General features: G+C 45.4%; 1 protein-coding gene across 1 annotated transcript; it reads right to left on the bottom strand.

Annotated features, from left to right (window-relative positions):
* Window positions 1-1,955: 1,955 nt before the first annotated feature.
* Window positions 1,956-22,437, bottom strand: luzp1 (leucine zipper protein 1). Its single transcript, XM_056295731.1, has 6 exons — window positions 22,306-22,437; window positions 19,798-22,075; window positions 18,762-19,363; window positions 18,310-18,486; window positions 7,462-7,746; window positions 1,956-6,530 (listed from the first exon to the last, which is right to left on the bottom strand). Exons 1-5 carry the CDS (start codon window positions 22,435-22,437, stop codon window positions 7,504-7,506), a joined length of 3,432 nt encoding a protein of 1,143 aa, XP_056151706.1. The 3' UTR covers window positions 1,956-6,530; window positions 7,462-7,503.
* Between the last annotated feature and the right edge of the window lie 4 nt (window positions 22,438-22,441).

Below are 22,441 nucleotides of genomic sequence, written 5' to 3'. Positions count from 1 at the left end.
ACACAACCATGACCCCCCATCCCAACCCTATCTCTCGCTCTCTCTGTCCCCCGTCTTCCTTCGCTCATCCATAAACGATCTCTGAGCCATGGCGTATCATATCATCATATCCCCCCAGGTTGTGAGAAATGTCTTGCATTTAAACAGTGAACACAAAATACAGGAAAAAAAAGTACTCGCCAGGAGTGCAATAACAACAAGGAATATGCATTATCTCGCAGAAAACAAAAAATATTAATCACTGAGGACAAATAGTAAATATATTTCAATAATAAGGCCCACTTTACAAAATTACAAGATTTTCCTTAAATAAAATCTATCCGATACACCTTCCAAAATAAGACATCTTTTGTTTAACAAAAAAAATTAAAAAAAAATACATAGGCAGAAAAAAAAAAAAACCCTCAAATTGAATATTTCCCCTTTATTTCAGTTACAAATGTTGTAATGACAGGATATCCATCTGGGGAAACATTGGCACCGTCTCCATCTGTAAACTGGAAATACTGTGGAATGATTTTGGCACAATGCTCGAAGACGTAGACGCAGGCACAACAGGGTGCCGTACCCCAAGAAATCATAGCAAAATGATAAAAAAAAAAAGATGTTTTTGCTCTCTGAGTCCACACAGTTCCTTTCTCAATCAGGTGAGATGCATTTTTCTTAAATCAATAACCCTAAGCAATGTTTCCCATGTAAGGTGGAGTTTGGCTGGTGCAAAAAACACACCTAACTACTATTTCACACACATCTAAGATGAGCAAATTTGGCAAAGAAATCATAAGGAGTTCAGAGATTATGCTGCTGGGGTTAAAAAAAAAAAAAGAAAAAAAAAAGGAAAATATTGCGTGGGGGCAGTATTTGACAAAGGGGTCCGATGGGGGCTTTACTTGTTTGAGGTCTTCAAGTTAAGTGCTGGTTAAGTGCAGATTACAACCTACGCCACCTACTGACACCATGACCCAGGTTTGAGGGCAGGCGTTAGCTCCACAACCTGAGAGCCAGCGCCTGTCCTCTCAGCCTCCAACAATCTCTGCTAAGTACATTCTAGACTACTTTGCAAAAAAGGGGGAAAAAAACCCCAATGACTTACAAAACCCGGTGTGTTTACATACACCACCGGAGAATCTGAAGATTTCCGTTGCTCGTCTAGCTGGCAACTGGTGAAAATGGACGCAGTGTCTTTTCTCTCCACTGCTCAACCTCAATACCTCCCCATCTTATCAGGAATTTTACGAAATCCTATAATCCATGACGATACCTTAAAAAAAAGCCTCATCTTAAAATCTAGCAGCGGCAAGGATACTGGCTATAAAAGCCAACAAACATTTTGGTAAGAGACAAAGCTCTGTGAAATACCGTCTTAGCTGGGTGCCAGTGAACTTTGAACTTCCGAAACCTGCGATGTCCCGCATGCCGGCCCAGTACATTCCTGCGTGTCGACATTCTGGGGGCTCTTACCATCAAATGAGATGGAGAAAAAGAAACGGTAGTTTTGCGGGCAGTGGAATGAAGCCAAAGGCACGCGTCCAAATTGCGAGTTCAACAAGACCCGACCAAGTTCAGGGTCAGGACCAGTCTCTGATCCACATCCAGGCACAAAGCGTCCTACTGGATGGCGGTGGACGGAGTGGGAGTGTGCAGTCCAGATACCACAGGTTGGTTAGTTGTACTTTGGGGCCTTGTAGGGAAGGATGGCAGGCGTGCATAGCCGAGGATGGAGTTTCAGCCTTAGAAAAAAAAAGCTCTGCTTACTTTGAAGCCTGTCTCCGGGAGGGAACTCCTACAACATGCGTAAAAACTGACAGTTTCCGACAGCTGAGCTCTTCCTGGGATCCCCGCTCTATGACCCCCCTCTGAGGTATGGAGGGTAGGGGGGGGGGTTATAGGGGATATACTTTTAGATGTGGGGTTTGCAAAAGGCAAGGAAGGTAGTAAAGAGGAGGAGAGAGAGAGAGAGAGAGAGAGAGAGAGAGAGAGAGAGAGAGAGAGAGAGAGAGAGAGAGAGAGAGAGAGAGAGAGAGAGAGAGAGAGAGAAGATTTGAAGAGAAGAGAGGAAGGGGTGATGGTGTGGAAGGAAGGAGAGTTACAAGAGGATGGCTGAAAATGGTAAAGGTTTTACATTTGAGAAAAGCTGTGACTGTCGGGGAAAAGGAGTTAGATGTTCACAATGGGAGACTGCAGGGTTTGTGTTTTTGTATGTATGTGTGTGTGTGTTGGTGGGGGGCAGCTAAAACAGAACATGAGCAGCAGTGGTAAAGGAGGAGAAGGGGTTTGGGGGGCATGGGTAACAGGACTTGCATCACTAGCATGCTATAGGAGCATGAGCCCGGATAATCTGAAAACCACCTCTGGCCCCAGGTGCCCACGCCCATCAGCCACACTCCAACACACTGGTGCATTTTCACATATGTGTGTTCACAAATGATCAAGCGCAGATGAACACACGGGCACTGACCAACGCATGTGCCTCAGTCTCATCAGCTCGTGGGTTCTTGTGGGAGGCTGTGAACTGAAGCCCTTCATGACATACAGTACTAGTGACAACATCCCATAGAAACACACTGATGGACAATGACCACGTGCACTTCTGGTGGGATAAGCACCGGTGGAACTGGACATCTGATATCTTCCTCCATTTTTATCATCCCTAAAGTGGAAATTCCTGCCAAGCTGTCTTGTCTTCCTTTCTCCTGTATTTAGAAACCCCTGAGTCAAGCGTAAGAGACAGGATTAGACGTAGCCCTGACCTGACCTTTCAGCTACCAGAGGGGCCGTCCATCACAATCTGGTGACGGCCCCCTGGCCGCTAATAAAACGTTTCTCTGGACCGGCCATGCCATACTGCTGTCATTATGAATCAAGGTATTCCTCAAAGAGACAATAGATGGAAGATCTGAAAAAAGGAGGGAGAAGGATAGAAGGGGGTTAGATCTTTTCAACTTGTGGAATTACTATCGGGGAAATTGGAAGAGGTAAAGAAGATGGATAGGGAGAAGGAGATGGCATTCCCCCTCTTGGTAAATAACAAGAGTGGCAGCAGCAACAACAGGAAGCTTTGCAGAGGAGCACAGGGTGACAGGGCCATGGGACCGTGTCTCTTGGCATAGCTCTGGACAATATGGCTGTTCGACGTTTTGATCTGAACATGATCTCATCAATCTACCAGCGGCCATGGAAAGACCACACAGGAATCCAGAGACTGAAAAATCTGCAAACCTAAGTAAGGGTCATACCCTTTTTGCCAACCCAGTCTACGGTGTTTGAAGGGTAGCCAATGAAGTTGGGCTGGGGAAAAAAGGGGGACCGATTTCTTGGGGGACATCGTGTAACCGTTGTTCACTTGAATCCAAAACACTATGACCGTCTTCCATACAAATAATAATAAAAAATAAATTAAACCTCACCTTCAGACATTAGCACTATATAGCATGACTGGTATACCCTTTCCTAACTCAAGGCACAGATGTAGGTTAGATTACTTTTACAGAAGCGTGAGAGGGAAAACAATGAAAAGATGAATAATTAAGAGATAGAATCCAAAATGTACGTGTTGACAATAAACAAAGCAGCTGGTTGGAGGTTAACATAGTACTACGCCTTATTATCATAGTCGTCGCCTGTCGTCAAGATGACTCAGAGATACCAACAGACATCAGGTGGAGTTCTTACTGACTGCATATGGCGACCATCTCTTCCTGCTTCAACAATCAGTGTACTGTCAAACGACTGTCAAAGGTAAATGAGTGTCGTGGACCACAGTCCCATCGCAAAGGCGCCATCTTCACACTAAATGAACATGTATGTATATACACAGACTGATAAATATGACAGCTGGGCGATATAGAGCAAGAAGCTGATGTTAATACAGGATGACACACCAACATCTGGAGATGAAATGGGTCATTCACACCAGTGTCTGACACCACGGCATTCAAATCCAGTGACAACAGAGGAACAGGAGGGACTTTCGGGCTTCAGAAGATACTAATTCTTCATGAAATCCCACAAATGACTCCCACATTTTCATTATTTTGCTTATGCTACTACCCCTCTCTGTTTTAAATGAAGGTTTGGTTGATTAAAAAAAAAAAACGGGTTGGTTGGTAGTTTTGTAACAGCAATGACTGAGCCTCCACGCAATGCACCACAGCTCAGCTGCATTCCCAAAGCAACATGGCACGTCTCCTCATCACTTTAGTGCTTTGTCTTTTTTTGATTTTAAAAGATCAAATTCATACGGGCTGTTTTGTTTTATGGCCGCTCATGTGTAAGACTTTTTTTTGGAGGGGGGATCCCCCCCCCTTTTTCTCCCCAATTGTATTTGGCCAATTATCCCACTCTTCCGAGCCATCCCGGTTGTTGCTCCACCCGCTCTGCCGATGCAGGGAGGGCTGCAGACTACCACATGCCTCCTCCGATACATGCGGAGTCGCCAGCCGCTTCTTTTCACCTGACAGTGAGGAGTTTCACCAGGGGGATGTAGTGCGTGGGAGGCTCACACTATTCCCCCAGTTCCCCCTCCCCCCTGAACAGGCACCCCGACCAACCAGAGGAGGCGCTAGTGCGGCGACCAGGACACATATCCACATCTGGCTTCCCACCCGCAGACACGGCCAATTTTGTCTGTAGGGACGCCCGACCAAGCCGGAGGTAACACAAGAGATTCAAACCGCCGATCCCCGTGTTGGTAAGCAACGGAAAAGACCACTACACCACCCGGACGCCTGTGTCAGACTTTAAATAACAAGCCAATACACTTCACGGCATAAAACATTTAACCTCAGCAAATACATTCCCCAGTGGATACAGACCAATGACTATGTGTTTATATGGCACCCCCTCTGGTACAGTGTTCCCCGCCAGCAAGACAGGAGCTGTTCCTCTGTAATCAAGAGTTGAGATTTGAGATTTTATATTGGGAAATTGAGATTGTATATTGTAACAAAATATAACACACTTCTATAGAAGAAAAAAAAACATTTGAGACGGTTCGCACAGCGAACCCAGTCACATACAGGCTGGATATTGAGTTATTTTGCGGTTGGAGGTACAACACCTACGTCCCAACCCCTGGTTTCTTCCTATGACTGACTGGCATGTTTTTTCACAGCAACACAAAACACACAAGGTAGAGGTCCGCTGTGCTGGGGCAAATTTGCTGATACTTCAAGTTGCACTATTCCATTTAAACAGAAACACCATTTTGCCATGTCACTCTATCAAAGCAGCCTCTGTAAAACAAAGCATCATGGGAGATGTACAGTGGGTCCAGATGACAAAACATCCCCCCTCCATTCCTTTTTCACTATGTGCATTGTATTCGATGATAGAGTTCAGATGTCTTGTCCTGATATGGTTTTGTAGGAGCGAAAAAGGGGAAGGTACACAACAGGAAGCGAATTACTTGAAAAAAAGACATAAAGCCTAAGAAAGGTAATGGGCTATCAAAAATAATGTGTTTGTGTGTGTGTGTGTCCTCCTAAAATGAGGTCAAGCAGCCATCCTTAAAGCAGTGTGCATGCTGAGTCACAATTCTCCAAAGTTCTCTTCTTTATTACTTGGAAACATGCAGACATTCTCCAAACATCTCAGACGCCAGCATTAAATCCAGTTTTAGGTCACTGCATGCCAAAAAGTGGTGACATACAGGTTAAAAATAGGTCTCTTGGTTAACAAATATGCATGTGTTCACACGCGCACGTGTGTACGCGCGCTCAATTAAGCGAAAGGAAAAACCTAGCAAGAACAGCTGGTATTGTCATCTCACCAAAAAAGAATGCTGCGCAAAAAGTTAATATTGTGATAAATGAGTAATTCGCTCCCTGTTTTTGGTCACAAAAATAGGTAAAAATCCTTTGTTTTGTAAAGAGTTCTGTATTAAGGTCTCCAGCTTCAGCCTGCTTTCTACACTGTATTGTCTTTCCATCAGTGAAAGTCATTAAGATTCTGCTTTAAGCGCAAGGGGTAGATGAGATGACTTCCAAAAATCCACTGAGGTCACAGTAACGGTCCTGTCCGAAAGGTATGTTAAGTCTTTCAGTCTCTCTCTGCCGCCCCTGTAAGCCCTCGCACATATGAAAATCCCCAGCTGTCCAGCTCCAGCATGCCCACCTCTCCCTTGTCCAGTCTTGGGATTACATTATTATACATCCAACAGAAGAAGCAGAAGAGGATACATGGGCTGGTGAGATGACCCCCCCCCCGAAAAAAAACACTGTACAGGCACTGAACATGTCTCTCTCTCTCTCTCTCTCGCTGTTTATGTGTCTTGTGGGACACGGAGAAAGTCCTGGAGAGGAAAGGCTGTTCATGTCTTACTGTACGTTCAGGGTCAGAGTCAGCGGACTGTTGTTCTGTATGGCTGCCACAGCCTCCTTTTCCTTTTTTCCCCTCCTTTCTTTTACTGTTTTAGGTTGTAGGAGTAGCAGATGTTGTCAATTTGAAGATAGGTGGTGATAGATGAGGCCACTGTTTGATGTGGACTGGGGTTCAGCCTTACTTGTGGTGTCGAGAGATTAATGGGAGTGCTGTGGAAAAAAAACAAGGCAACAAGAGAAAAGATCTCAATATTTTTTAATATGCAGACATTGGTAATTCCTGATTTACATTGCATCCCAACTGTTCATCATCTTGTTTGGGAGTAATTTGTGGAGTTTTTTTTTCTTAGTGGTGAGTATCTGTTTTTACATATTTTGCTTTTTCAGGTAAAGACAAAGTGACTACCTGCCAAACCTGAGAGGGAAAATTCTTTGCTTGCCATTCTCCATCAGCAGATCACAAAGCACAGGGGTCAGACCCTTGAGTGCTAGCAATTCAATATCTCACTCAAGGACACTTCAGCAGGACGGATGCTTTATTTTACATGGGCTTCCTTCCAACTGAACGATCGTCTTCCAGCTCACTTTGCCACCCTGCTGCCGCCGCCATGTTGAATATATTATGGCCAGAATTGCAACATGTATTTCTGTCCAGCTAAGTTCTTTTACTTTGGTGTAAAATCCCCTTAAGACATCTGACATCATTGCAAAAGGAGTAATTAAAGTCAGTTTCCTTTAATTAGAGCTCAGAGGAGCTTAAGTCTGGCCCAGATGCGGCCCTTCAGATGCCAACTGCTGTCTGATTATTTAGGTTTGAGAGATAGAGATGGAGAGATGAGAAAGAAAGAGGAGAGCAAGACTTGAGAAAGAGAGAGAGAAAGCAACAGAGAGAATGAGAGCGAGAGAGCAAGAGAGTGAGTGACAGAGAGAGAGCGTGAAACAGATGGAGAGAGAGATAGTATGAGAGAGAAGGGAGCAAGACTTGAAAGACTTGGCCACCCCTATCCTGTAGAAAAGAGACAGACAAGACAGAGAGCGAGTGAGCGAGAGACAAAGTGAGAAAGAGGGACCGAGAGAGACAAACAAAGAGCAAGCGATAGATGGAACGAGAGGAAGAAAAAAAAAAGCGCTGTTCTCCTACCTGGCCTCTGGGTCATGGATGTCCTCCTCAGACCATGCTGGCCTAGTGATGTTCAGACTGACGGTGGCTCCAGGGTCTACTCCCCGCTCCACTCCTTCCCTCCGCTCTGCTGACAGGGCCTTGGCCCCTGTTGGCCCATACTTCCCCCCTGGAGGAGGCCCCAGAAGTTTTGGCCCCCCGCTCATAGGCGGTCCCCAGGTGTTGTGACTCACTGCCCGGGACTTGACGTCTCCATGAGGCTGGACTCTGGCTGGGCTTAGGACTGGACTCCGTACAATCAGCAGTCTAGTGCGGGCAAGGAGAGGCAATATAGGAAATACTTTTGAGAAAAGATGCTGAAATGTAACTTGACCTGGGTCTGAACCGACAACTCCAGCAATTTTTCTTTGTTTTGTTTAATAAGCCGGAGTTGGACAAGCACATCTCAAACATAAAAGAAACAAAACCAACACCATGTAGAGATCAGAACATCCACACATTTTATAGTTTATATAAGAGCTCTCTCCATTTGGTTTGGGTAGTGTGGAGCTTTGTTTGATACAGTAGTGCGTTATTTGGGTATTAGATACATGCTGTTTATGTTAACTGGTGTGTGACAAGGAAAATCTGCCATGTGGATTCCTGCCAGAGGAAAAATTCCCCAACCAAAAACCCCAAACATACCCCAAGCTGAGAGATTTATAATTTGGTGGGCTGACGAGAGAGTAAGCCCCAAGTTACTGGCCTGCGGAGGCTACAGCGGCACGTCCCCTCACATAACCTCAGTGACCCTGCTTAAGGAAAGCGAGAGTTAAGATGACGATGCAGCTCCTCAACGCGCAGAAAACAGCACGCTGCTCCTGTAATTTCAGCTTTTAAAAAAACCCACCGTAATTAGTGACAGTTGGTGGGTTGGAGTTGGCTCCTGATAGCAGTTTTAGAACATATTCTCACTAATTGGCTTTAATGGAGCCCTGCTGGACGGCCTCTCTCCGTCTCCAGGGGCGACAGACAGGAAATCAGTCACTGTGCGAACACCGCCAAATGGGCGGGATCAGTGTGGTGACTTCCTGCTTTAATCACCAGCAGGAGGAAACGACAGAGCAGCAGCCTCTCCTTCTATGGTAAGCTCCTGCTCCAGGACCAGGACCTGGTTTACTCACCAGGTCTCCATGCAACATACCTCTCATCTTCCTCTGAGGACTGAAAGGCTAATGAAACACAGGTTTGTTTGTTGTTCAGAACATTTCAATGGACTTAAAAGAACAAGCTTGAATGAATACACAGTGTGGCACCGAAAGTTGGAGTTTCTCCATTTTAATGCACAAGGAAAGAAAAAGCTTGAGAATGAAAGATTTACTGTTGTGTATGACATAACTGTAGCCCAAAATCCAGCTCTAAAAGTTAAGTGGCTTCTACTCACGCACAGCATTACTAAAACCTTTTTTCCCCCCAAGTTGTTCTGCGTGAGGTTATACAGATTTCTTTCCCCATTTTACTGAACGACAATTTGAAAAAATATTTGAGCTGGAAGAACATCAGCCTGTAGTAAACGTTGTTGGGTAATTCGAATCGCCACATGAGCTGAGGAAATGTACTCGGGACGCCTGTAGCGGAGGCCTCACACAGATCCGCCTGTGTTCCCAACACGTTACGATACTTCCTGATTGGAGAGGCTGTATTTTATAGGGAGCCATAATCATGAACAAGAAATCACCCCTGAACTCACAAGATAAGGATCCAAAAGCTACAGCTCAGCAGAACAGAACACTGTTCTTTTTGTGCCTATCCACTGCAAATTATGCATGCATGAAGAATAGAGCAAAATAATGAAACACTTTCATTATTTCAAGATGATAGGCAAAGAATGGGCACTCTTAAGATCTTTTACTTAGTCGTTACCCGTCAAAAGCGGCTCATACCTAGAACAACACAATCAGTGTGACACAGGGTTAACACAAGTGATCTCTCCGTTTTAAAGGGTTAACACAAGCGATCTCTCTGTTTTAAATCCCTCCCTTTGGTCTCATTTCAAAATACAATGAATTATGATGCCCCATCAGACCAAACTTTAAAAGCCCTTTCCAAAAAACAATACTTATTACACCCGAGGCAATATATTTCAAAGATAGTTGGCAGTTTAACACAAAGTACTGGTTGAAATTTATATCAAAATGTTTGATTTGTCCAACTAAAGATTTTCTTTGATGGTTTTAACACATACTGTAAAAGGAAAATTCTCCAGTCACTTTTCTCAAAAGCCAGTTGTATAGCATCTGCTCTCTAATGTCCTTAAACTCCAACTGGCGATTGAACACCATACTGTCCACACTGAACTCCTTCACCAATTGTTTTTCCAGAGGGCTTTCTTGTTCTTTTCTTTTTTTGGTGCGGGTCATGTCAGGCGAACAGTGAACCAAAGTACAGCTCTAATCACACATTTCACCTTGCTGCCTCTGGTTTTTAACTCAACAAAGGATGTTTTGGTATCTCGCTCATCGACTGTATCGGCCCCGCTGTCCCCGGCCAAACATAAGTTCACGGTCCATTCATGTACAGGCTGTGGTTTCCTAGTGCTTCAGTAGGGAGGAAACACTACAATGCCATTCTGTTCCTTGCAATGAGGTGAGGAGAGAGTGTTACATACACCAAGTACCGCCCCACCCCCATTTTAACACCGGCCTATCAGCCTCATTGGTATAAGAATTGCACTTTGAAGTGTTCTTTGGACATAATCCCACGTGCTCCATCCTTACACTTATTATCAGAACACAGAAACCCTACTTTTGAAGTCTAGGTCAAACAGCAGCCATCACTTCCAGAAAGACTATGATTTTAAGATGAACACGACTTTTTGGTCGATGAAGAGGTGTCATTCACTCTCTCAGACAGAGTCAAACAAATGACTCCAAAATGATTGACACAAGATAAAAAAAAAGAGAAAGGTAATCAATAAGATGTCAATTTGTCTAGTGTCCCGTCAGAAGGAACTGGGCGTGTTGTCTCTTTCTAAAGGAATATCGATCGAGAGAACCCTCTTGGTTTAATGTGATTTTGGTCAGCACTACTTTCATCACTCATATTTAAATGTATATCATTTGTCAGGGTTGGTCGCCAACCGATATGAGAAGCACTGATGTTGACATTTAATATAATTTTCTACTGTGCTCGTTTTCAACAGGATCTTTTTTCCCTCTTTAAAATTTACCATTAATTTGTTATCATTATTCTGTGCTGAAAAATCTGAGAATTGATGGCATTGGCCTTTCAGAAAACAGAGCCAAGTTGACTGACAGGAAATAGGCTGACATGATATGAAGAGTTAACCCTTGCAGGGTCTAATCTATCTTCATCTATTGGAAGGTGCAGTCTGTGATTCATTAGCGGAGGATAGATATGATAGAAATGTCAGTGTGATAGTGGTTAGTGGTGATGAGTAGTTACATTCCTCTTGCATCAGATCTTGTGTTTCCGTCTACGAGTTTACAATAATACAGTTCACAGCTATCAACCTTGTCCTGACTAGCTGTGTTTATCCAAGACTCTTGGGAAGGGCTATTGTTCAGGCCACTCAAAAGCTTTGGCAACTAAGAGGGGGAAAAAAGAGCTAATTCAAAGGTACTCTGATACATACTTTAAAGTAAATTTTATATATATATATATATATATATATATATAGATAAAAATACATAAACCTTGCAGAGTAGCATTCCTTGCTCTTTATTCTTATTCAATGGCGTGTTCAGTCATCTGAGGCTTGGATGACACTTGGTTTTTACATTCCTGCCCTGCATTTTCACTAACCACTACTTAAGACACGTAGGACAGAAAACACGAGTAATTGACAGAAAGAAATGTAGGAATAACAACAAACTGGACAGCTCATCAGCTCACAGCTGGCTTAGCACTTCAGAGCCGTTCAGGGGCCCAGGTCCTGAGAAATGGTCCATAGTCTACCAGCTCTAAGGATGAGGACAAGTAGGGTAGAATATTGGGCTAATGAACTGGAAGGGGTACTGTGTGTGCGTGTGCGTGTGTGTGTGTGTGTCTGTGTGTGTGTGTGTGTGTGTGTGACTAATATACTGGGTCGGGGTTGGTGCCGTGTGGTGGAATTGACTTAGGCACTGACCCTGACATTGTTCTTCAGATATCCTGTTGTTCAGGTCAGGGTTAGATGACAAATGATAGGGAGGGGGAGGGGAGTGACATAGACCGACAGGGAGGGAAATACACTTTAATAGACAAAAGTATTGGGACACACCTCTTAATCATTGAATTCAGGTGTTCCATTCAGACCCATTGCCACAGGTGTATAAAACCCAGCAGCTAGCCATGCAGTCTGCATTTACAAACATTTGTGAAAGAATGGGTCATTCTGAAGAGCTCAGTGAATTCAAGTATGGTACTGTCATAGGACGCCAACTTTGCAATAAGTCAGTTGGTGAAATTTCTTCCCTGCTAGATATTCCATAGTGAACTGTAAGTGGTATTATTGAAAAGTGGAAGCGTTTAGGAACAACAACAACTCAGCCACGAAGGGGCAGACCACGTAAAGTCACACAGCGGGGTCAACGAGTGCTGAGGCGCATAGTGCGTAAAAGTCGCCAACGCTCTGTTGACTCAATAACTGCAGTTAACTGGCATTAACATCAGCACAAAAACTGTGCACCGGGAGCTTCACAGAACAGGTTTTCATGGCCGAGCAGCTGCATACAAGCCTTACATCACCAAGCACAATGCCAAGCGTCGGACAGAGTGGTGTAAAGCACGCTGCCACTGGACTCTGGAGCAGTGGAAACATGTTCTGTGGAGTGATGAATCACGCTTCTCTGTCTGGCAGTCTGACGGACGAGTCTGGGTTTGGAGGATGCCAGGAGAACGTTACCTGTCTGACTGCATTGTACCAACTGTAAAGTTTGGTGGAGGAGGGATTATGGTTTGGGGTTGTTTTACAGGGGTTGGGCTAGGCCCCTTAGTTCCAGTGAAGGGAACTCTTAATGCTTCAGCATACCAAGACATTTTGGACAATTCTATGCTTCCAACTTTGTGGGAACAGTTTGGGGAGGGACCTTTTCTGTTCCAGCATGACTGTGCCCCAATGCACAAAGCAAGATCCATTAAGACATGGTTGGGTGAGTTTGGTGTGGAAAAACTTGACTGGCCTGCACAGAGCCCTGACCTCAACCCCAACGAACACCTTTGGGATGAACTAGAACGGAGAATGCGAGCCAAGTCTTCTCGTCCAACATCAGTGCCTGACCTCCCAAATGCTCTTCTGGTTTAATGGGCAAAAATTCCCACAGACACTCCAAAATCTTGTGGAAAGCCTTCCCAGAAGAGTGGAAGCTGTTACAGCTGCAAAGGGGGGACCAACTCCATATTAATGCCTATGGTTTTAGAATGGGATGTCATAAAAGCTCCTGTAGGTGTAATGGCCAGGTGTCCCAATACTTTTGTCCATATAGTGTATATTATAGACAGCCAAGGGGAGGAGAAAACAGAGGTGGCACTCCCCTATAGCTTTTCCACTAGGCCATAGGGGTAACTAAAGGGGGGGGGGAATCAAGGTTCAGTTTTAGACTGATTTAATTAAATTTGCATGTTCTCCCCATGTCTGCATGGGTTTCCTCCGGGTGCTCTGGTTTCCTCCCACAGTCCAAGGACATGTAGGTCAGGTGAATTGGCTGTACTGGATTGCCCCTGGGTGTGAATGTGTATGTGTGTGTGTGTGTGTGTGTGTGTGTGTGTGTGTATGTCGGCCCTGTGTGATGGCTGGTGGCCTGTCCAGGGTGTCTCCCCGCCTGCCACCCAATGACTGTTGGGATAGGCTCCAGCATCCCCGCGACCCTGAGAGCAGGATAAGTGGTTCAGATAATGGATGGATGGAATAATTAAGCCTACTGAAGGCTAATGAGTGGGAAGGGTTCTATGTGTGTGTCTATGTATATATGTACATATTGTATGTATGTGTGCAAGACAGAGGCTGACAGTAATTACACTTCCAAGGGCATGTTAGCTCTTATGTTATTTATCCAATGGCTCGCCTGGCTGGAGATGAGAGGCCTCACCTGAAGTGTTGGGAATGAGCGTCTTTTGTCCTTGTTGTTACTGACGCACTTTGTTAGTGATATGCATTAATCTATGTGTGTGTGTTCTTGCCTGTGTACAAACGAGAACGGAATTCATTGGAAGTATTGCAACCTCGTTACATAAATCCCCCTAGAGCTGGGCGATAGAGCTGAAAATTTCATCACGATAAAATTTCAGTTTCATTTCAGTTGAATGACCTATTTTATTTTCATTTCCCTCCTTTTTCTCTCCAACTGTATCCAGCCAATTACCCCACTCTTCCAAGCCGTCCCGGTCGCTGCTCCATGCCCTCTGGTGATCCGGGGAGGGCTGCAGACTACCACATGTCTCCTCCGATACATGTGGAGTCGCCAGCAGCTTCTTTTCACCTGACAGTGAGGAGTTTCACCAGGGGGACGTAGCACGTGAGAGGATCACGCTATTCCCCCCCAGGTCCCCCTCCCCCCTGAACAGGCGCCCCGACCGACCAGAGGGGGCGGTAGTGCAGTGACCAGGACACACACCCACATCCGGCTTCCCACCCGCAGACACGGCCAATTGTGTCTGCAGGGACGTCTGACCAAGCCGGAGGTAACACGGAGATCGAACTGGCGATCCCCGTGTTGGGTAAGCAACAGAATAGATCGCTTCGCTACCCGGACGCCCCCGAATGACCTATTTTAATAAAGACCAGGAGAAAATAGGTTGAATTCCTGTTCTTGGTCAGGACAGTTTTCCTGCAGTTTACACAAAACGGTGTTGTGATATCAGTCAGACTTACCCCCCCGCCCCCCCCAAAAAAACCTGCCATACTGGTGAGCTGATCTGTACTTTTTTAAACAACAATTACCTGTGTCTGCACTCACTTTCTCACTCCACGCTGTTTCTGTCCCATGTCAGTTGTGCAACCGAACAACACACTTGTTACATGATTGGCTGTTTGCGTGTCCCTCGTGGCACACTCTATTATCAAGGGATATGATAAGCTGTTTAATGAGCCAGGAGGGGAGCATGCGTACTTGTTATGTGCTTTTATGGCGGTTTGTATTTAATGCATTTAAGTAAAACTATTGAACATACTATGAAATAAGTTTTCTCATTTCTATTGATGAAGAGTCTATCGCCGGCACATATCACTAACTTTTTATCACCCAGGCCTAAATCACCCAAACATATTCAGAGAAAAGAAGCATGCCAGAAGAGATAATATGGCCGATTTTCATCTGATAAAGTGCACGTCAGAATGGACAGGTCAGAAGTGCAGTGTGAAAAGGCTCTACGTAACACAGCCTGTGAAGCAGATTAACTAGTCCCAACAATAGGTGCCCGAGCTGGGCTTTGTTCTAAAACATAGCTATGACCCCGTGACCCCCTGATGTCCACATCATGACCTGTTGATGACCCTTTATTACCACTACTTCCAAACAGGGGAACCCACTCAAATAGGGAACAGCCATGACAGCAAACCAAAACAACAGCATTGCTGCACTCGAACTATTGGGTGCAGGACTGAAGCTCTGTTTATGCATGCATCTGCAAAAAGTAAAAAATAAAGAGTCAAAACTTGGAAATAGCAGACATGTTGTACCCCATGGCAGACGCAATAATCATTAAGACTACTCGGTAACTAATATTCATAATCAATGTGTACATTTATATGCACAAAGTATAGAATATATGGCAAATATAGCAAAAGTCAAGAAATCTAAAATGGTGGAAAACCTGGTAGGGAATGCCAGATCTTCAGTTTAATTAGTAAATGATTTAATTGCTAAGGGTGTGTTAGCACATCCTCACACTTTGGATGTTGAGGACACGTGTTAACTCATTCAAACATATCCCCAGACTTGGTTGTTCAGCCATCATTAATTTATCATTGGTAATCAATTAGTATTGCTCAAAAGAGGGGAATGCTACAACTTAGTTTAGCACTGGGAAGTGGACAGAACAGTGAAATGGAGTAGACAGCTGTAAACATGGAATTTACACCGTCTTCATGAGGTAAAAAATAAATAAATTCATGTCCAGGTGGCGTGGCAGTCTATTCCGTTGCCTACCAACATGGGGATTGCCAGTTTGAATCCCCTTGTTACCTCCGGCTTGGTCGGGCTTAGTCCCTACAGACAAAACTGCCTGTATCTGTGGGTGGGAAGCCAGATGTGGGTATGTGTCCTGGTCACTGCACTAGCACCTCCTCTGGTCAGTCGGGGCGCCTGTTCGGGGGGGAGGGGGAATGGGGGGGAATAGCGTGATTCTCCCACGTGCTATGTTCCCCTGGCGAAACCCCTCCCTGTCAGGTGAAAAGAAGCAGCTGGCAACTCCACATGTATCGGAGGAGACATGTGGTAGTCTCCAGCCCTCCCCGGATTAGCAGAGGGGGTGGAGCAGCAACTGGGATGGCTCAGAAGAGTAGGGTAATTGGCCAAGTACAATTGGGGAGAAAAAGGGGGAAAACGATCCAAAAAATTAAAAAATAATAATAAAAATAAAATGTTCATTTTGTAGATGAGGTGAAAAAAGAAACTTGAACTGCATTGTGGAAAAACCCCTCGGTATGTCTTCAATTACAGATCTGTTTAAGGAGATGAAATAAAGCATATAAACTGCTCTAATAACTACTAATAAGAACTGATCCTAGAAAGTAAACAAGACCTGGGGCGCCCCCGGTGGTTCACCTGGTAGAGCCTGTACCACATAAGGCTGAGTCCTGACCACAGCGGCCTGGGTTCGGATCCGGCCCGGGCCCTTTTGCTGTATGTCATCCCCTCTCTCTCCCTTGCCTTTCCTGTCTCTCCCTAGTATCACTATCCAATAAAGGATGAAAATGCCAACAAAAAAAAAAAGAAAGCAAACAAGACCAAAGATAATAAATGAAGAAGCAAAGGGGGTACTGTGTGTGTGTGTGTGTGTATGTGCACATGGATGTTAAATTAATCTTCAATTTCAAGAAAAATCCAGTTCATTTGTGGCTCTACTAACCTCTTGTCATGCCCAGTTTGTCAACCTGACAGTGACATGTTATTCTGTCTATGGAGAGGCACTTGTTAGTGTGTTCATGACTGTTTGACGGCTACTGACAGAGGTACAGACAGGGAAGCCAGCAGCCGACTGGGTTTGCAGTTTTCACCTCGTCTTACTGATGTCTTGTTTGAACTTTTGCACCCAGTGGACAAAAAGAGTAGACACGTACACATGCTGAGCATGGACACACGCGACGAGAAATAGACAGACAAAATTATAGGGTTTGAACTGGCATTTTGGTCAAAACTGAGTTGCTCATATAATGTAGCACAACAAACAGGCCTTCATATGTGGCTGAAGTTAGGGTTTTAGAAGTGTTTACTGAAGTGGATAAAATGTAAATTGAACAGGTCCAGTAGTTTCACTGTGCTAGATGTGAAAACTGCTCAATATCTCTAAACGACTCTGAATGCAGATGAAACCAATTCCGAGATGGTGGCACACAGGCGCAAGCGCACACCCAGGTACAAAGAGTGCTCACAGACACACATCAGGAACAAAGAGTGTACACGCATGTGCATGTACATGTGCGCGCACGCGCGCGCACACGCACACACACACGCACACACACGAGCTCCATGGAGGTGAACCTTTGAACAATGCCCATCTTTCAATTATGTGTGTGTAGAATAGCAATGCAGCTTGGCAGGAGCACAGACGGTAATGTGCTGGCATACTAAAATACAAGCAAGCTATTTTCTTCTCCTTGAGGTTTTCCTAACCTTCTTTTCCCCCTGTTGAGGTCTTTTTCATTTCCATCCTCCCTCTTTATTTTGTCCCACCCTTTTCTTTTTGTGCTTACTAGGGCAGCAGGACCGAGGCCTACAGAACTGCTGTGCTAAGCTCCAAGTTCCAGGGCCTGGCGTCGACGGAGGGGGGGGGGGGGGGGGGAGAGAAAGAAGCTGAGCTCTCATGCAAAGTGGACACACTAGGAGCTAGGCTATGCTTTCTGAACTCTTATCTTGAAGACAAAACTATGTGCATAGTGGAACTGATAATACTGCCGGCAATTCTACAACCATTGGTTTTTATCTGCAAAAGAGACAGAGAGCTTTGAAAATGAGATTAGTAGCGAGAGCTCAGGCACGTGTCTGTTTCATGCCAGACAGATTCAAGAGATTTACAGTAAAAATCGAACACGAGACGCTCCTTATTTACTGACTGACCACTTTTTCTTAAGACAGGTGGAGGGGATTAACATGCACTGCATGTCCAAGCTCACAACGTGATGCTTTAAGAGAAAAAACTCAAATCCAGTGTAAACGATACGTTCTGAAAATACGTTTGGCACCATCTACTTTAGGCCGACATGCATCATGTTTGGAAAGTCTTTGAAAGGGTAGAGATAGAAGAGCAAATAGGAATGTGCTCCACCATCTTTTGTTAAAGCTTTATTTGAAGGCATATTTTTCATTCTTAATCCTCAAAAGACCAAATATCCCCAGCATGTAAAACTGTCATCCAAATGCTACAAAACACTGACAAAGAGTGTCAGTGTTTGAATTTGAGTCTTAAATGATGTTCAGACAGAAAAGTTGAAAAAAGTTCAAAATTTTCTGTCTGAATATTATTTATGAATCAAATATTTCATCTTTAAAGCCAGATAACTGAGATAAATTATTTGGGCTATTGCCGTATCCCCCACTTTGCCTGGAAGAACCGTAAATAATCCATATCAACATTTTGTATTAACCTGTTTCGCATGACACAACAAACCTGAATACACATTAACAACCCAAAAATGGGTCTAAGCCATAAGGTTACAGCTGCTCCACATACCACTGGTTGCGTGTAGGTACGATTCCAGGACTGAGAGGTGACCGGCTCATGGGCTACGGTCCTCCCTAGGCCCCCTGCTTCTACAGTGGGGGACTGGGAGCTCTTGCTCCGGCGTCCTCCTGGTTCCTGGACCTCTCTGGTGCTGGTAACTACACTGTTGATCCTACGCATGTAGACCTGGAAAACGGGACAGATGGAGGACAATTTTACATGAAAAAGAAACAACACAAGGAGCAACATAAAAACAGTCATAAAGTCTCCTTCCTCACCTCCTCCCTTCATGCATATTATCGACTCATTCCTCACTCATGCACATTCCTAATTCCATGGTCACTGTTGTTCTAGGTTATCCATTCATGCATTAATTTACTTCCTAGTCATCACATGTGCTTTTTTGCTCACTTTTGCACTTTATTAATGCGTTTCATTCCTGTATTCATTGATTCCCTCACCTCTGCAGGGGATGGCTTGGGTCCTTTTTGAGCTGCGATGTTACCACCAGCTCCAGTTCCAACGTTTAATGTCTCCTCTGCGTCCAGGATGGTTGTTGCCCGGTAGGCCCTCCATGTGGTCGCCGCCTCTGCCTCATCTTCTGACCCGCCGTCCGTCACTGTCCTCATAGCCCCTTTTCCCCGTACACTGGTCTCTTCTACTGGTGTGGTTCCCCGGTTTCTCCACGTGCTTCTCACGGTCACATTCTTCATCTCAGGTAAGCTGTCATCCTGGGAAAGCTGGCTGTGACTGTGGGTTCTCCAGCTGGTGACTGTAGTGGTGGTACTACTGCTGCTGCTTTCAAAGCCCGACTCCGTGTCGTTGTTGAGGTCTGCTGAGGTGGTGTCGGGGGACTGGAGGCTGAAGCTGCTGCGTTGGGAGCAGAGGCTGGTGGTGGTGGTCTCCATCTTGGAGCTGTCATGGTGGCTGGACCCTGATGGAGGGTCATCTTGCTCTTCAGCCCCACAGTCCTGGTCCTGGCATGACCGTAGGGTGATTTCACTCTTGGGAATGGAGATTTCATATGGGATGGAGATACTGCCCCGGTGCTCACTGCTGGGGCCTGGCAATAATCCAAATCAATTTATTATTTATCTCGGCAGGACATTTCGTAGCAGCAAAAAGCGCAAAGCAAATGCAGTATGTAACAACAACAATAACAAATCTATCTACTCTAACACTGCATGGTTGATTTACCAAATTCAATTTACAAGTTGTCATAATCTGGTGTACCACAGGTGTTGCGGTGCCACTGAGAATTCTATTTTGATGTAATCTGTGAACAAGGCAAAGAGAGCTTTGAAATAGGTACAGTAGACTGAATACAACACTTGAAAGGAATGACGGCACTGCTGATCTTGCAAAACCGATGACATACACAATACACAAAAAGTCCTTTTCTATCTTTTTAAAAAGAAGTCTAATCACAATTGTTATCAGTTGCTTTAACAATTAAAGAGCTGTCAAAGTTGATTCATGAAGGAGGAAATAGCCTACCTATGAGGATGTTACTGGTGGAGGTGTGGCGTTCTTTGACGGGTGCAGGTTCACTGGACACACTGCTGCTGCGGCTGCTTGTTCTTGAAGAGCTTGGGTCATTAGGATAGATGGTTATGCTACTGGTCATCTTACTGGTAGTGGCAACCATTGGTTTGGTGGAGATTTTCGGCTTGCCGTTAGTGGCTAGAAGTTCCGACATCATCATTTCCTTCCTGTCAATTTCAACAATGGCAGGCTTGATGACTGCCTTTGACCTCAGTGCTTCACGTGGGCTGCACACCCGGCGGATCTCGATCCCTGATGGTGTATGCATGGATTCCTGGGCACCACCCTCAGCTAACAGTGGCCGGCTATGGAGCTCTTCATCGAATGAGCTCCTGGAGGATGAACCCTCTGAATGAGAGTCACGGACACGGGAGTATCTGGGATATTTCGGAGTTGCAGTCCTACTGCTTATGGTTGCAGTGGTCACCTCAGTGACAGGTTCGGGTTCAGAAGGCCTTGAACCAGTGGACTCTGTTTCAGAGGCGGATGAGTGACCTTCTGACCCCTGGTCATTAGGCAGCAGTGGAGTGACATTGGATCTATAAGCTGTGTAAGAGCCGTTGGCTTTGGAGAGGCTGGCAACAGACACAGTAGGGGGGGCAGAATCCTGAACCTGATCCAGTGATTCCTGATCTGAGGCAGATGCTGTATCCTTCTCCAGTGCAGAGATGCTGTTAACATTGCTGGAGCTCTCAGGCACAATGTCAGAGTTGTTTGACTCGCTGTCGCTGCCGACGTACAATTTTGAAAACTTTTCTAATCTGCTCTTTTTACTCTCTCCATCACTCTGTTTCTGTGCTGTCCTCCATGGCTTCTGGTCATTAGCTGCTGGAGGGTAGCGACTCAGGACAGATACTTTTTTATTGTCACTAGAAGATGTATTCACAGAGGTATGTGCTGCAGCTCTCGTCTTTTCCTCCGTTCCTCTTCCTGTGTCTCTCATACCGTTATCGGATACCGGTGTTGCTGTTGTTGCTTTTGGCGTCCTCCTGCCCTTGTGAGCAGGACTGAGGGCTCTCCTGACAGACTTAGGAGAGCTTTCCTCCGAATGGCTCAGCTCTTTGCTCCTCAGCTTGGTCTCTCTCTTGTGCTGAGGAGACAGTTCCCTGCTCCTGTATTTGGGAGAGCTTGGTTCCGACACAGCAGCAGCACTCCTATATTTGGGCTTCTCTTGTCTGAAGCCTCCCCTCACGTTTATCTCCTCATTTTCTGCTTTGCCATTCTCCAGGACCTTAGCTGAGCTATTGAGGCAAAGGCCTGTATCTCCGTTGCCAGGTTTACTGCCGTTATCAGTTCCGATTCTGCCGCAGAGCTGCGTCCTGAGTTGCTCCACTTGCTCACTGAGTTGCCGGGCCCGGTTGTGCTCCAGCTGGAACTTCTCCTGGAGTTCGCCGTTCTTGGACTCTGAGTTCTTCAGGTCCTCTTCAATGATCTCCAGCTGTTTGAGACGGTTCTTCAGCCTCTCTACCTCCTGGGTCAGCTCCTTCACTTTGTTGTCCTCCTCCTGTGGGCCCTCAAGACTGTTGTTCTTCTCATTCTCTGACTTGTTCCTGAGGCCAATGTTGTCATCGGTCAACTTCAGGTAGTCCAAACTCTTCTTGCGTCCAGTCAGCTTGCTGGTGAGGAGGCCTGTAGATGACAGCTCATCTTCGATACGTGACCTCATAAAATCTGCATGACCAGGGTCAGCTGACATGCCGAGGCGATTCTTCTGCCGCTCCAGTTTTTCTGTCAGCTTCAAGATAATCCTCTCATCCTCCCTCTGTTTATCTAGCAACCTCTTACGCTCACTCACAAAGGTCTGACTCAGTCCTTTGAGTTTCTCCAGTTCTGCAGCTAATACCTGCTCTGTCTTGTCCAGCTTTGCCTCAGATCCTTCCACCTCCTTCAAACGAGCCTTGAGAGCCTCCAACTCAGATGAAAGCTTCTTGGTCAGGTTCTTCTCTTCATTGAGGCTGAGGCAGAGCTGACTGCAGTCCGACTTACTCTTACCAAAAGCTTCCTCTAATTTCTCCAGTTCAGCCATCCTCCGCTGAAGGCGTTCAATTTCGGCCTTCAAATCCTTGGTGAGGTTTTCCTCCTCTTCCAGTTTTTCTCTTACGGTACGGCAGAGGTCCTCTGCTTTGCGCACCTCCTCATCCTTACCCTGGATCTTCAGCAGGCGTTTCCTCAGAGCCTCGACATCTCCGAGCAGGGAGGAGTTGCTGCCTTCAGCCTGGATGATTTTGTCCTGTAGAGGAGAGAGACTTTTTTTATCCAAACAATCATTAAATTTACACATCTAATCAATTAATGAATCCATTCTCAAACTCAGTTCCTCAGTTCTAACACACACGTGCACTCATGTGCGCACACACACACACACACACACACACACACACACACACACACACAGTTTTAGTAATGTCATTGCATCTGAATAAGCAATCATATATTGTTGCTTATTCTGCAGGTACTGACTTGCAGGTCAAGCAGCTCATCCTCAGACTTTTGCAGCTTGTTGGTGGCCTCCTCCAGTTCATCTAGCCTCCTGCCCAGACTCTGTAGCTTGTGCCGCAAGTGGCGATTTGTCATGTCCTTGTGATCAGACATGGCT

This window comes from Lampris incognitus, chromosome 16, assembly GCF_029633865.1.
Source record: "Lampris incognitus isolate fLamInc1 chromosome 16, fLamInc1.hap2, whole genome shotgun sequence".
Classification (NCBI taxonomy): Eukaryota; Metazoa; Chordata; class Actinopteri; order Lampriformes; family Lampridae; genus Lampris; species Lampris incognitus.
The sequence above is the reverse complement of the archived record's forward strand: the minus strand, read 5'-3'. Positions and strand labels throughout refer to the sequence as shown.

Excerpts from the sequence above, each read along its gene's own strand:
- luzp1 (XM_056295731.1), bottom strand. The coding sequence starts at position 22,437 with ATGTCTGATCACAAGGACATGACAAATCGCCACTTGCGGCACAAGCTA. Across the intron at positions 22,076-22,305 it reads ATGAGCTGCTTGACCTGCAA|GACAAAATCATCCAGGCTGA; the intron begins GTCAGTACCTGC and ends TCTCCTCTACAG. Across the intron at positions 7,747-18,309 it reads GTACCTACACGCAACCAGTG|ACTGCTGATTGTACGGAGTC; the intron begins GTATGTGGAGCA and ends TGCCCGCACTAG.